Source organism: Coloeus monedula, assembly GCF_965178545.1.
Source record: "Coloeus monedula genome assembly, chromosome: 17".
NCBI classification, from domain to species: domain Eukaryota; kingdom Metazoa; phylum Chordata; class Aves; order Passeriformes; family Corvidae; genus Coloeus; species Coloeus monedula.
Window position 1 is genome coordinate 1,547,312 of NC_138797.1, and position 14,149 is coordinate 1,561,460.

General features: G+C 38.7%; 1 protein-coding gene across 3 annotated transcripts in view; it reads right to left on the minus strand.

Annotated features, from left to right (window-relative positions):
* The window catches only part of ITCH (itchy E3 ubiquitin protein ligase), a 59,705-nt gene that overhangs the window by 3,092 nt on the left and 42,464 nt on the right, over positions 1 to 14,149 (minus strand). For all 3 annotated transcript variants that reach the window (XM_082292785.1, XM_082292784.1, XM_082292783.1), the window contains exons 12-24: positions 12,604 to 12,688; positions 10,984 to 11,112; positions 10,269 to 10,341; positions 8,805 to 8,876; positions 8,043 to 8,131; positions 7,233 to 7,392; positions 6,815 to 6,948; positions 4,554 to 4,694; positions 2,730 to 2,850; positions 1,685 to 1,789; positions 1,357 to 1,453; positions 923 to 995; positions 123 to 261 (exon numbers count right to left, since the gene is read on the minus strand). In XM_082292785.1, the coding sequence (XP_082148911.1) occupies positions 162 to 261; positions 923 to 995; positions 1,357 to 1,453; positions 1,685 to 1,789; positions 2,730 to 2,850; positions 4,554 to 4,694; positions 6,815 to 6,948; positions 7,233 to 7,392; positions 8,043 to 8,131; positions 8,805 to 8,876; positions 10,269 to 10,341; positions 10,984 to 11,112; positions 12,604 to 12,688 (1,379 nt within the window). In that variant the 3' untranslated portion in view covers positions 123 to 161. The remainder of the gene's footprint in view (positions 1 to 122; positions 262 to 922; positions 996 to 1,356; positions 1,454 to 1,684; positions 1,790 to 2,729; positions 2,851 to 4,553; positions 4,695 to 6,814; positions 6,949 to 7,232; positions 7,393 to 8,042; positions 8,132 to 8,804; positions 8,877 to 10,268; positions 10,342 to 10,983; positions 11,113 to 12,603; positions 12,689 to 14,149) is intronic.

Consider the following 14,149-nt stretch of genomic DNA (forward strand, 5'->3'; position numbering starts at 1 on the left):
AGTTAATGTGGATAACCTCAGGATAACATCCATTTATTTACACATTAGTACTGTTAAATAAATCCAAGTCATTTCTACTTTACAATGAAGTGTGCAACAAGCAGAAGAAGTGAAGAACATACATCGTGTTGAGTTCACATTCTTCAAGGTGCAAATTTCAGCTACTCTTGCCCAAATCCTTCTGTTTCTTCAATTGCAAATAACAGCTTTTCCTTCAACTGCTCATAATTCTTATATGGTGGAAGGTCTAAGCGATTGAAACTGAAAAATAAAAAAAGTTAAGTACTAGTGAAGAATTCAAAAGTAACAAAAAATCCATTATGAATAGGGGTGATTGGAATTTTTGCTGTGGAGATGGATACAGGTATTTATACCCTGAGAAACGCTGACTACTGATATAAATGTATGTATTTCTGAGGGCAGAGGTTAGGATTCAAGTGCTCATATAATGATAGTTTTGGCTAACTTTTCCTTGGAGGAAAACCAACCTCTAGCTGGTTAATTAGAGTCCTCACTCAGATTGGAAATTTTCAATTTGTGTGGTTTTATCTACCACTATCACCCGAAGAAATGAGTAAAGTGACCTTTTCTCTGGGAAGTGTGTGACTGTGGCTATTTCACTAAGGTGTGCAGTCATAACAACGGATAGTCCCAACCTTGCTAGACAGTACTGTTAATTACTTTAATTGTTCTGTAACATAATACACAAATCCATGGAATGCACAATGAAATCTACTCCAAGCCACATGAGCTTTTCAGAAGTTCAGCTATTATTCAACGAAATAGTTCATTGGTGTAATTTGTGTTTGCTTTCACAGAGTCTCAACTATTTCAGCATATTACCCATTTACTAAAATGTCAAAGCAGACTGTGCTCAGCAAAACCAGAGCAATAGCAATATTCTGGTTTGTTATGTACTCACCAGGTATGACTTCTGGGTAACCAGTTTTCCTTTCCAACTTTTTCGATACAAAATTTTTGGGGTCCATTGCTCCCTGCAACAAATTCCAATAGACAAGGCATAGGTCCAGCTACCTTTGTATCACTATAGCACACACCTGAAGCATGCAAGGCTTAAAGAAAGCAGGATTACCATTATTTGCACAGAGAAGGGACATTTGTCTCACTGTACAGCTCTGCCTGGATCAAAGTACGCACGTGGAGAAATGCACCATGAAGCAATTTTAAAGCGCAATAAATAGGTGTAAACATTCCTTCCCTTTTTCCATCATAGCTCAAGTAGATGCAGGGCTTACCAAACAGCATTCAATATAAGAGTCATTAAAAATGCCATAAATATATAATTTGGTTCTTTTAAAAAGTATCTCCTGCATTAGAAGGGTTATTAATACATACCCATGAGGTCAGCAAATCCTCCCACTGGCAATCTGCATGTTCCAGTCACAAACTGCAAGAGTCTCATTCTCTTCTCATTATCTATTTCTTTCACAAACTGAAAAACAGTAATTGAAATAAACATTTAGGGATAGATTCAATCTTCAGATTTTCACATGATCACCAACCACAGATGAACAGTAACGTGGCTGTTAGGAACAGCTGGATTAGCAGTAACAGTTTCTATCTGCACTCTGCAGGTGTGCTCAGTGTTCTGACTACTGTTCACTGAGCTGTAGCTGTGCTCTGCAACTTCTGCTGGTCTGAGAATAAAGCAAAGTCTGCAAACCTGCCAGAACCACATGATCTGCCTGCTGGTCCTGGTGTAGTGCCTGTAGATGGTGTGTCTCTGCCAGTCATTCAGGTCAATTTCTTGCATTCCACAGAGAAGCACCTTTGGGGCAGAAAAAGGGAAATAAGCAGAGGAGTACAAATTTCCACTTTCCTTCTGTGACTTCCCACACAGCAAAAGAGAACAACTGGACCCTCACTTAGCAGCACCTGCAATAACCGTGCACTTGGTTTTAATTTTAAACTTCATCCAGAACTTCTATAAACAAAGACTGGTGATGGCTCATGAAGTGTATTTGGAGAGGCCACAAATTAGAGAGCATCTCTGTTGTGAAAAATGGAGTAATCGCTTGCAATTTTAGGAATGAATTCTTCCCTCTGAGGGTGGGGAGGCTTGAGTACAGGTTGCCCAGAGAAGCTGTGGCTGCCCCATCCCTGGAAGTGTCCAAGGCCAGCTTAAAGGGGGGTTGGAGCAACTTGGGATAGTGGAAGGTGTCCCTGCACATGGAAGGGGGCTGGAACAAGATTATTTAAGATCCCAACCCAAACCATTCTGGGATTCTATGGAGACATTCGAACCAGAACAGTTTATCTTTGCCACACAATTCTTCACTAGGGATGGGATGTTTTGTTTTGATGGTTCTACTTTTCAAACCAAACAGATGCTTCAGAAGTTGTAATTTTGAGAGATCAAACTGAGAACTTGGCCCAATCTATATGCACCATCCACTGCATATCTGGTTTTATCTCCCATTCTGTCAAGTTACTCCTTCTTTGGACACAGGCGAATCAAAGAATCACAAAAACAAAGTAAGAAATTTCTCCTGACAGAATCTTGGCCTCTAGAAACATCTAAGTTGGCTGCAAAGAGGAAAGTTAAGGAAACCACATTAATCTAATACTATTCCATGAAGTTTCCCACATATTCCCTATAAAACAGAGTTGTCAGCCTAAGTGAGTTCTGCTCTTCAGATGTACTGACTGGAGTTTAAGTATTTTATGTGTAATGGCCTGGATCCAGCAACAGCCAAGCAATCCTTTACCTCCAGTTCCTTTGCATCAAAATACTGCAAATACTGTTGTGGCAGAATTTCATTGAAGCCTTCAAAAAAAGCCTGTGTCTGCTCCTCAACACCTCGGGACAGTCTCCATTCTGCTACTAGCCTGGAAAAGAAGACACACCAAGACATTTTAAAGGGCTTATGCTAACCCAAGTCCACATCTTTGCCTATTTTGAGATGAACTGTAAGCCAATTTAAAAATACATGGAAAGTCTGGAAAGTTCTGGGGATAGAGCTCTATATAATTTTATCAGCAGCCTTTACTCTGTGCAAATGATTTCATTTTTTCTCTAAATTAAACCCTAAGTGTTCAACCATTCTGCTACAGAAGTGTTTTGGACTCAAAGAGGAGGCAGCATCTCTTCACTGATTACATTAATGAGAGCACAGCAGTCCCAAGGTATTTGAAGACTTTGTCTGATATTCTCCCCAGAAATCTCAGTTGTTATCCATGACAAGGTAAAAAACAAGTCAAGCTGTACTGGTGAAGAGCAGCAGGACTGCCAGCTTACCAAGCAGTGACTATGTCCATTTGGAAAGTTCCATATTTGTTTCTGTTAATCATGAAACTTTGCTCTGTGGCAGAAACTCCACTCTCCATTAATAAAAGGGTGAAAAGCAGGCAGGAGACCCGGAGAACCTGAACCCAGGGAGAAGCAGATATTATGCTGAATTCAAGCCTAACCTGTCAGGAGCACTGGAGTCTAAAGGAGAGGTGGCTATTTCTCATTTCAGTCCTAGAAACTTTGGGGACTTAAAGCAGGACTTGGAGTAAGACAAAAGAATCTGAATGAAGCTGGAATCCGAGCTCTCCCTGGGTTCCTAGGAACTAAAGAAGAATGATTTCCTGCAGATCCTCCCTCCTGCCAAATGCCAGTATGTTTCTTGTGCAAACACCAACTTCTTTGTGAATTGCTGAAACGTCTGCAGATTTCTCATGCGATGAAAATAGAGCCCACTCCCGACTCCCTCCCCCTGCCCACGGAAAAAACCTTCACAGAACACATCCTAACAAAGAGGAAAGTGATTCAGTTTAGTTTGTGCCTGCAATGTGTGATGACATATTTTTGTTTTTGCAAGCACATCCTCCAAGCTTTTATGTTGACATTCACACCTTAAATCAGAGCTGCTGTACTGCTGTACACTGAGGAAGGAGGGGCTATTTCAGGACAAAGCAGGTCACTGTTCACATTTTTATTCCTTAATCACTCTTAGGCTCCTTCACTCTTAATCTACTGCTTTAAAACATTTTGGTGCTGCAAATATGATCCTTACTTTATGACAATACAACGTATGACATCATTCATACCACTGTTACAACTACAAGACCAGTTCAGATAAAACTAATAGCAATTCTAAGTATCTTTGAAAAATAAGAATCTTCACAAAAGCAACCAAAAATGTTCTCCAAAAAAACCCAACAAAAACCAACCCCTCAAAACTCCAAATGAACCAGAAATGGCTGGCTAGAACATCAGCAGGCTATGAAACAATATAATAATAAACACATGTAACATTTCATGAAATACCTGACATTCACAATTCTTGTCATGGTGTTCTGCTAAACTGAGATAACATTAGAAAAAAGTGGACTTTTTCTAACTTTCTTCCTATCTTTAGGAAAAGTGCATTTTAGAAACTTACTTCTATCAATATTCCTCTTTCAAATATGAGATCCAAACACTTGCCACTTGTTGCCAGCATCAGCAATTATTCAGCAATGCTTTAGATGACACAGTCTTTTGTTGCTAGAACTCAAGAAAGAAAATGACCAAGTATTTTAAGGTCTTCACTTATTCTTCTTACCTGATGTAGTCTTCTTTATTTTCTTCTGTGACCAGAATGTTGCTACCATTTGGCTTCAAATCATGGCTTTTGATTTCACCTAGTATTTCTTTATCAACAGAAAAAAACATTTCCAAGCCACATTCTTCAATATCATTCTCTCTGGAAGGAAAAAATAGTTTTAAATAACTGTGTTGAGAACTTGCACACAGTAGAGGACATGAATATAAAGAACCTTAAGGCAGAAGGTTTGGAGCTAAATGGTCAAGATAAGGAAATGCTCCTTACACAATAATTACGGCCTTGCAAGAAGTCCTGGAGTTTATATGTTGATTTATGCTTTTGCAAAGTGAAGAACTGCCTGCATATACAGAGGTTTTCATGACCATTTTCCTCTACAATAAAGTGCAAAATCAAGGCATTTATCCTGGCCCAGAACACAGAAATGCCACTCTTGGAAACATGGCTGTGGTTTATCAAGCCCCATGATGCAACTGCACTTCTGAACTTCATCTTTCTGAAATACATGGTATTGCATGAAACCTTGGGTGAGGAGGGAAGGCTTCAGATGAAGGGCTGATTTTATTTCATCATCCACCCCTTTTAAAAAGAAAGCTACATGCTCCAGCTCAGTTTGAGCACAGAGGTTTGGCAGATGACCTCGAAAAGTCCCCTTCCAAACTCAGTCAACCTGTGACATCTTCAAAATTGTGGGAATGAGACGAAGAGCTCCCTGATACAAGTGCCAAGGAATGCTCCCTGCAAAGTTGTAAGACTTGGTTTTTCTGCAAGGAACAAATTTATGTCTGTCCTGACAGACATGGCTCTTCTCCCCTGGAAATGTGCAGTCCTTTCCTCAGGGGTACCTCCAGCAGCACTACAGACAAGCAGGCTCAGCTACCCTGAAGTTTGGGTCTGGACTGGGAGGACTCTGCAGCCCTTGGAGGTCCAAAGGCTTTTGTCCAATTCTCACATCCTTAAGTATTTTTTCAAAGGGGCAAAGCCTTTCCTGGACTTCAGCCTAGAAGATTTCTATCACTGCAGAAATTGCTTTGAATTAAAATGACGGCACATTAGCAGCACATCCATGGGGTGCAGAACATTCTACTCTGAAAACCAAATAAAATTCCTATCTCAATTCTTAAGCATCTCATATGCTGCTTTCTCTGCTCCTCATATTTATAAATATTTAGCAATATTTAAGATAAACCTTCCAAGAATCACCACTACAGGAGATGAAAATCCTGGCTTTTATATTTAGTTTTGCATTTCAAAAACCAATCTATTCTCACACCTTCTATGGAGCTTTCAAAACAAGTTTAAAACTAGTCTGTCTTAGTGTGATTCTTAAGTAAAATGTTTTGTCTCTAGTCACAAGAAAGACTAATTTTTCTGTGAAATTGTTTTTACTATAACTGAAGAAAAGAAATTTACTCAATTTGTCTTTCTTTCTTTTTCTTCTAATGTATTTGTTACCTCCTGGCATCCTCCTATGGCAAAATCAGTATAGAATTACAATCAAAGGGGTTTTAAAAATTACTTCTTAAAATATCTGTAATACATAATTCCAAAATAACTGTGGTTTAGAAACTCCACATCCTTTTTACTTGCTCATGTCTGGTGGGGAATTTGCAAAGGAGTGGAAGAGGAGGACTCCACAAGAGCATGGACACAGAGGTGCCCAACCATGGAGATATGGAAGGCTGCAGGTAGGAATGATCTGGAATCATTAAGCTTGGAGCAAAAATACCAGGACAGCTAGAATTTCTTTAAAGCATTAAATCTTCAATACTAACCTTGAAGTCAAATTGCAAGTGTGACTAACAGAAGAATTATGTGGTAGTAAATAATAAACTACATTTGTTAACTTTGTGTTATTGTAGCACTACACATTTTGTTTTCTAACTAAACCAGGTACTAGAGAAACATTAAATGGATTTTTGCTGATTTCTTTTAATCAGTTATCTGAGAAGTCTCAGTCAAATTTACTCAAGCCATTTTATTTGTAACCATGTTCAAGACTGTATGTCTAACTAGAATTAATAAAAGCCAACAAAAACATGAACACAAGATACTGCATGAAATATTCAGTGAACTAGAAAGGCTCTGCATTAACAAATCATTCTTTGTCTATCTTAAGTCACAGTAAAAATTCCATACTGCTCTGCAATGTTAGATTATACTTTTCAGTGGGGTTGTTAGATTTACACCTACTTCCTGGCAGAAGTGGAAACCAAAAACATTGTATTGCTATTTCAAGAACAAAATGAAGTCAAACTCACTTTACCCAGATGAGAGAGTTGTAAAACTCTGGGTCAACAGATTCTAAATCCTTGAGTCCTACTGCCTTGTTTAGGATACGTTTATAGAATGGCAGAGAGAAACCAGTGTCAATGAACTTCCCATGGAACAAAGCCTGAGGAGCACAAAAACAGAGAAAATAATGCAGATGATGATTCAGGACTTAAGATGACAATATTCTGTTCTCTGTGCCCATGAAATCTGACAGCCAAAGAATTCAACCAACCTGAATATCATGACTACCAATACGCTGAATTAGTTAATTCCAACAGGAGTTACAGCCAAACACCTGATAATTTCAACTCAAAAGTGGATTTTTAATTATCCATCTGATGGCAAAATATTTATTTATTTATAGGAAAATTACAGGGCAGACCCTCTTCCTGCTTTAGGACTTACCATGGCAATGAACCTCCCGATGAATCTGAAGTATTTCAGGTGGTCGGGGTTGATGTAAGAGGCTGGGTTTATCTGTAAGCAGTAGTTATCTTTCCCTGCATATTCAAACAGGCAATACATGGGGTTCAAGACTTCGTGTGACAATAGAAAGAACCACTCCCTGAAATCACACAAACAATAAAAACACAATTCAAAATAAATCACAGCAGAAATGACTGCAGCTAACTCATGTTGACTCAGGCCCTTGTTGGCACAGTCTGCCTCCTTCCCCAGAGAGCAGCTGGCCCACACTGACACCAGAGGGAAACTAGAGCAAATTACAAATTAAAATGCAAAGCTGCAGTGATACACAACTGTCAGTGGTTTGGATAAAACCCACTCTTATCTAAATGAGCACATTACAAGTCTACCACTGATCTAAACATCCGGGGTTGGGGAATGCCAATTAACATATGCACTTCTCAGTTACATTCCAGTCAAGATTTTGGATTTAAATGTAGATTTCTGTTCATTTTTTCAATAAACTCTACTTTGAGATTAACAGTTGGGTCAAAGGCTCACTTTAGATGAGTAAACTGCATCTCTTTAATCGTGGAGATGATTAAAGTAATTTCTAATGCAAACTGAAAATCACTTTTTACAGTTTTAAGAGATGCAAACATCTTGCAGAACTGCCTTCCTCAGATGTTCCAAGACAAGGAATAAACTTCACTCCTATTGTGAAAGCACTGCAGTTTAAGTATCTGCTTTGGGGAAGCCTTCACATCACTTACAGAACAAGTTATTATCTGCCATTTCAATGTAGTTTACCTTGCCACACCTCCATAATCTAAACCTTCTTCACCAGGGAAAATAACCCATAAACGTCTCCGGAGATCCTGAGGGCTGAAGCTCATTATCTTAGTGAAAGAAAAACAATCAATTCTTTTTAAGAAAACAGCTATAAGCACTGGCTAGAATTATTACTATTTTCTAACAAGAACTCGAGCTTTTAATAATTTGGAAAAATTTTAACCATGGTCTACGGAGCTTAACATTTTAACCTTAGGTCTACAGAGATTAACAAGAATTTCACTACTTATAATGCAAATAGAATTAATAATTTTTGTTTTTAAAAAAATTAATTACTCATTTCAAGACAACCAGACTAAGATCAACTTAATATATTTCCGTACATAGCCCACACTAGAGTACAACACACTGTGAGGAAAAATGCACTACCAAACATCAGCACAACTTGAAAACATCCTGAGAATGGGGTGCTGCTCTGCCCCGGCACGCTCCTCAAAATTAACTCAGATTTTAAATCACCCTGGGGAAAAACTTAAAAAAAACTAACTTAAAAAAAAAAAAAAAAAAAAAAATCACCTTTGCCAGATAAATCAGTGCCAGAACTTCATATTTTAACATGATCTTCTAAGTGTGAACGCAGCCTGACTATTAAACTAGTATTTTTTGTTAGCCTGACTTAAAGTAACATTAGCAAGCTATCAAAGGCTCAAAAATTACATGTGACAAGAAATTTAATACTCCAGTTTTCATGCCCATTACTCTCATGTTTTAATACAATACCTGCTGAAATGAGTCCTCAAATAATGTCTTCCTGCTCACTGTGATCTTTATGTGCTGTGGCATTGCCAGTTGCTGAAAGGAAATTTTTTAGAGGTGAAGGGTACAATCACTTAAAGTTTCCACTACTGAGTTTGGACCGGTATTTGTTGTATATATTAAAAGGTACAGTTGAATTTCGTTAATTTATATAAAACAAACCCAGTAATCAAGGTATCTGAATTGGAATTTAATCCAAGAACAGACTGCTTCCAACATTACTATCTACAGTGACATGCACACACCTCCAGATGTTGCTCAGAACAGGTTAAATATTGCACTCCTACAAGATACTGGAAAACATGAAGATCAGTAACATATTCTACCTGAGAAAGGGTTTCTACCCCAGAATTTATGAGAGACATGAAGTACCTCTCCTATGAAAAAAGGCTGAAAGAACTGGGATTGTTCAGCCTGGGGAAGCTTCAGGGTGACCTAATTGTGGTTGGAAGGGACCAACAAGAAAGATGAAGAGAGACTACTGAGAAGGGCCTGGAGCAACAGGACAAAGGGAATGGATTTCCACTGCCAGAAGGCAGGGGTAGATGGGATACTGGGAAGGAATTGTTCCCTATGAGGGTGGGGAGGCCCTGGCACAGGGTGCCCAGAGCAGCTGTGGCTGCCCCTGGATCCCTGGCAGTGTCCAAGGCAGGCTGGACACTGGGGCTTGGAGCAGCCTGGGACAGTGGAAGGTGTCCCTGCCCATGGCAGGGGGTTGGAATGAGATATCTTTAAGGTCCCTTCCAACTCAAACCATTCTGTGTTTCTATTAATTTAATAAAAAATTAAAACATTCAGGCTATACTGCACAAAATTCCAAGTGAAAAATGAGGCTCTCCACTATTTTCAAAGGATAATTCAGTGACTCTTGAAAACTGGAACATTTAAACCTAAGACTTTTTCCTAAACACGAATTTCCTTCATCTTTTGATATAAAGAGCTTAGAGGACCAAGACTGACACACTGGAATTTGGTATTATGTTAGAGCACCCTAACATGCACCACAGTATATCCTTCAGTGCTTAGACATGTCTGTTGTGTGGCAAATGCCCTGCATTTTCTGCCAGAAGTGGGTATTTATACAGAAAGTAGATCATGTATTAGCTCTAAAAATACTGCCTCCATATATTCCTGTATGAACAGCAGCAAGAAAATGCTATTCAGAAACCCACCACTTCAAGAAAAGTAGGTAAATCCATATCTTCCTTTATTCTAAAACATTTTAAAGCCATAAGTTACGTCGCTTTAAAGCTTACCTGAGATGATACAATTCAATACAATACAATGTATTTCCTCCTTCCTAATTTACCTCACCTTTAACCTTAAAGTAGTTTGATTCCCTTTATTGGAAGGCACTGAAGAAGGCATTGAAACCATCTAAGCAAAACCAAAAATGCAAGCAAATATTGCCAAGAAATGAATCCGTACCTGACACCAGAATCTGAAATAATGGACCTTGGCCTTGAAATCACGCACATAAGCTATCTGGGGTCCATTGTCTCTGCAACCAAAACGAGGAAAAGAATGAATTTCCAAGTGTTTTTGTAACTGAAGTAAAAGTCTGTGAATGTTTAGTTATACAGCTGTATGGTTTAGTTGGCTATCTAGTCACATTTTTTGATTTTGGGGTGTAATTTCTTGTTTTTAAACTAAAAGAAAAAAATCTTCGTTTGTAAACTGTGGAATGCTTATCAGTACATTTAAAACACTACCTGATCATTAACTGTAAAAAAAGATTCTAACAATAAGGATGTGATGACATTCAGTTAACTTGGGAGGTAAATTCTGGTTTTGACTTCATTCTGGTTCCTAAGAAAATCAAAAAAAGAAAGGGTTGGGTCTCTTTAAAAAAGAGAGACTAGTAACTCTCAGGAAGGGATCTGGTCATCAACAGGACAGATGCAGCTTCTCCATTACTCTCAAATATCATTCACTATGTGGCAAGAAGGATTCTGCAGTGTTCAGAACTCTGCCTTCTTCAGGGACTTAGCAGTGAATGAAAAATCCCAGGTAATTAAGCAGCATTGCTCCATGTAAAACTTTCTGCCTAATAACGTAGTTAGAGGAAAAAAAAAAAGATTTCAAAAATGATGTGTGCTAAACTTGACTTTTGAAAACTTAGTAAAATGTTAAGAACACTTACAAAGCTGACTTGCCCGTGCGGGGATCTATGTATGTAGTGGTTCTTCTATTGTGATCCACAAAGTAGGGAATTCCATCCACAGTAAATCGCATTTCCCAGCCCTCTGGCAAGGGCTTCTCATTTAACTGACTGTGGATACAATAAAATACATGGTAACTGATCAACTTACTCTATTAAGTCAATCGAGTAATACCTGAGACATTAAGCATTTTGGAACATCTAGAAAATCTATGGATTGAGAAGGTTTTCATTTGGATTTATTTTGGCTTTTCCCCTGCTCCTGAATTTGCAGTCAGCTCTCCATTAGACCAAAATGACTGGTTAAGTAAACATTAGCTCATTTGCTTGCACTACCTTAAATAAAAGAAAAAAAACCAAACCCTTCAGGGAAAAAATGTAAGCAAGGTTTATTGTTTCCTTCACAAACAACAGAATTTTATCTTCTAACTACAAAGCTTTTACTCATAAACTGACATAATTTTAACAGGTAGCTTTTGGTACCTCATATATAATCACAGCAGCCAAAAACATTTCAGAATGACAAAAATAAAAGAAAATGCAAATACTGATCATGTATAATTTTTTGACAACTCCAAACTCAGTTTTGCTATACACAACAGTAGATCTCAGTATATTTGGAAGCCCCGAGCAGTATCACTGTGACGTGCTCCCCAGTGACTTCCCTCCATAAACACCCTGTCCTGACTGTGCAGCCCAAACCTCCTGTTGTTGGGCTGCTCCAAGAGTAACTGTTCTGCACAGCTGGCTGCTGCAGAGGTGAGTGGCTACAGCTGTTAGCCCTCTCACACAGCCTTGGCTGTCCCCCTTCCCCTCCTTCTCCATGGAGGACAGGTGAAGTTGCTTCACCAAACAGAGATTTTCAGCTCAAACAGCAGCTGGGACTGAACATCCTTCACCCTCAACTTCCTGCCTCCGTTCCTTACCTCAAAGACTCGCAGTGACACAGAACTCCAGTGTTTCTAGTAGTGCCTCAAGCTCTCTGTCTCCTTTGTTCCTCCTTTTTTTAAAGGTGTGAGGAAAAGGTGCTACAGTTTTTCAGGTCTGTCTTCTTTCTGTCTCCTGCCTATCCCTGGAAGTGTCCCCAAGGCCAGGTTGGATGAGGCTTGGAGCAACCAGGCATAGTGGAAGGTGTCCCTGCCCATGGCAGGAGGGTGGAATGAGATGGGCTTTAAGGTCCCTTCCAACCCAAACCATTCTGTGATTCTATGACTGTCTAGGAAACAACCAAAGTCTTATTCAAGACTCTCTGCACTATCCCATCATCATACAAAAGAAATCTCTCCTTCCTCCAATGATACAGGTGTTTAAACAAATGTCATTGATTACTTATGAAAAGCAGAAGCTGTCCTGGGGATTGAGCTTATTGCTTACTGTTGACCAAGGCTTTCCTGGTAACTGCAGTATAACAAAGTAATACTGTGACAGTTTCCTTTTTGGCCAATATCTCTTAATTTTTTATGAGCTCTCTGATGTTTGCATAGCACAATCCATGTGTCACCTGTACACAGCAATTCCTGGCTCACTCTGCTCTCACTGCTTGGCTACATTTCTGTTTCATTTACATTTTCATCATACATGAAGCTGCAACTGATTTCTTACCCCTGACTCCTGGGGTCTTCCCACTGAGTGATTCGTGTGTTGTGATTGACAAAATACACTCTGCCATTGCTGTCAGTTCTCTTTTCTGAAAAGATGTAAAAGGAGAAAAAATTCAATTCCCCCTTTAATGTATTGCCGAGACTACATCAAATAAATAATACCAATCACCAGACCCTGCCACAGCCTCTCCTGTCCTCAGGTTTCTCTGTACCTCCTCTGACCCAACATATTTTAATAATAATTAAATAATAATAACAATCAAATAATCATTGACATTATTCCTTACTATGTCATTTATTTTTCAATTGTAGGAAAAATTAATTGAAAAAGGGAAAACTGTGAGCTGTTTTGTCCATAGGAAATTTCAACTGTGTCAAATATTGTGATGTGCCTGACAAGCAACACAGAAAGCAAACACAGAGGAGGGAACAGATGTACACAGAAGTATACAGAAGGTACCAGGGGGCTTCATGTTCAAATTATAGCAGGGAATAAAAAATGGTCAATGCAGTTTCCAAGAAAACCAATTTATATTTTCTCTCAGATGAACCATGGGCATATACCAACCTAACACAGCTTATAAGAAATGCCCTGGCTTGCTCTTCTGTACCATTCTGCAGCTCTTCATAACAATTTTACTCAGTGTTGCAAGAGAAATTACAAAAATGGGCCAAAATCTGACTACCACAAGTCAAAAGGTTCAGTTTCCAAGAGAAGTCTGTAAGTAGGCATTTGCCTAAGAGCCTGACAGCAGAATTCCACACAATGTGGAGACTCAGTTTGCCATTTCCTGGACAATGCCAGCCTAAAGACTTTTCTTTGAAATGCTATATATGTAATGTACTAAGCACAAGTGTGGGGAACAACAGCTTTATGGCATGAAGTTGCATCAATACCATGATACAAAAAATCCAATAGTTCTGTTTGAAAAGCAGATGAGCCCAAATACCGAGGTCCAACTCTGCCAAGTAATTACTTGCTCCAAATTCCACAATTCTGAGAGCTTCGCCTACGTATCACAAAACTTGAATTTTTGTATCTGCTTGATAGTCACACCAGAAAGCAGTTTTACACTTCTATATTTTTATTACACCCCGACAAAATTTGTATTAATTGTAAATTCTCAACCCTGTAAAGTACAAGAACAAATTTATTCCAGGGGGAGGGCCAAGTCAAAAAGTGCTTAGTTGTCACTATAAAAAACATTTTCAGACCAACAAAACTGTTCAAGAGTTGTCTTGGAGAGAGAATTTGGCAGTTTGATTTAGACAGGATTTGGAGGCTGATTTAGCAGGAACAGGATGGTAGGGGGGAATGAAAAACTCTCAAAAGGATGAGAGTGTTAAAGCAGCTATTACACTTGTTACCAGTAAACCAGAACACTTTATAGTTTCTAAACCACTTTGAAATGGAATATCCTAGTCAGGATTCTGTTTTAATAGCACATTTGATTAGATCTAATTTTAAAATATTTTTAATCCAGATTTTAATTTTTAAAAACTAGCCTAGAACAGCTGACAAATAATTTGGCAGAAGTATGCTTTAA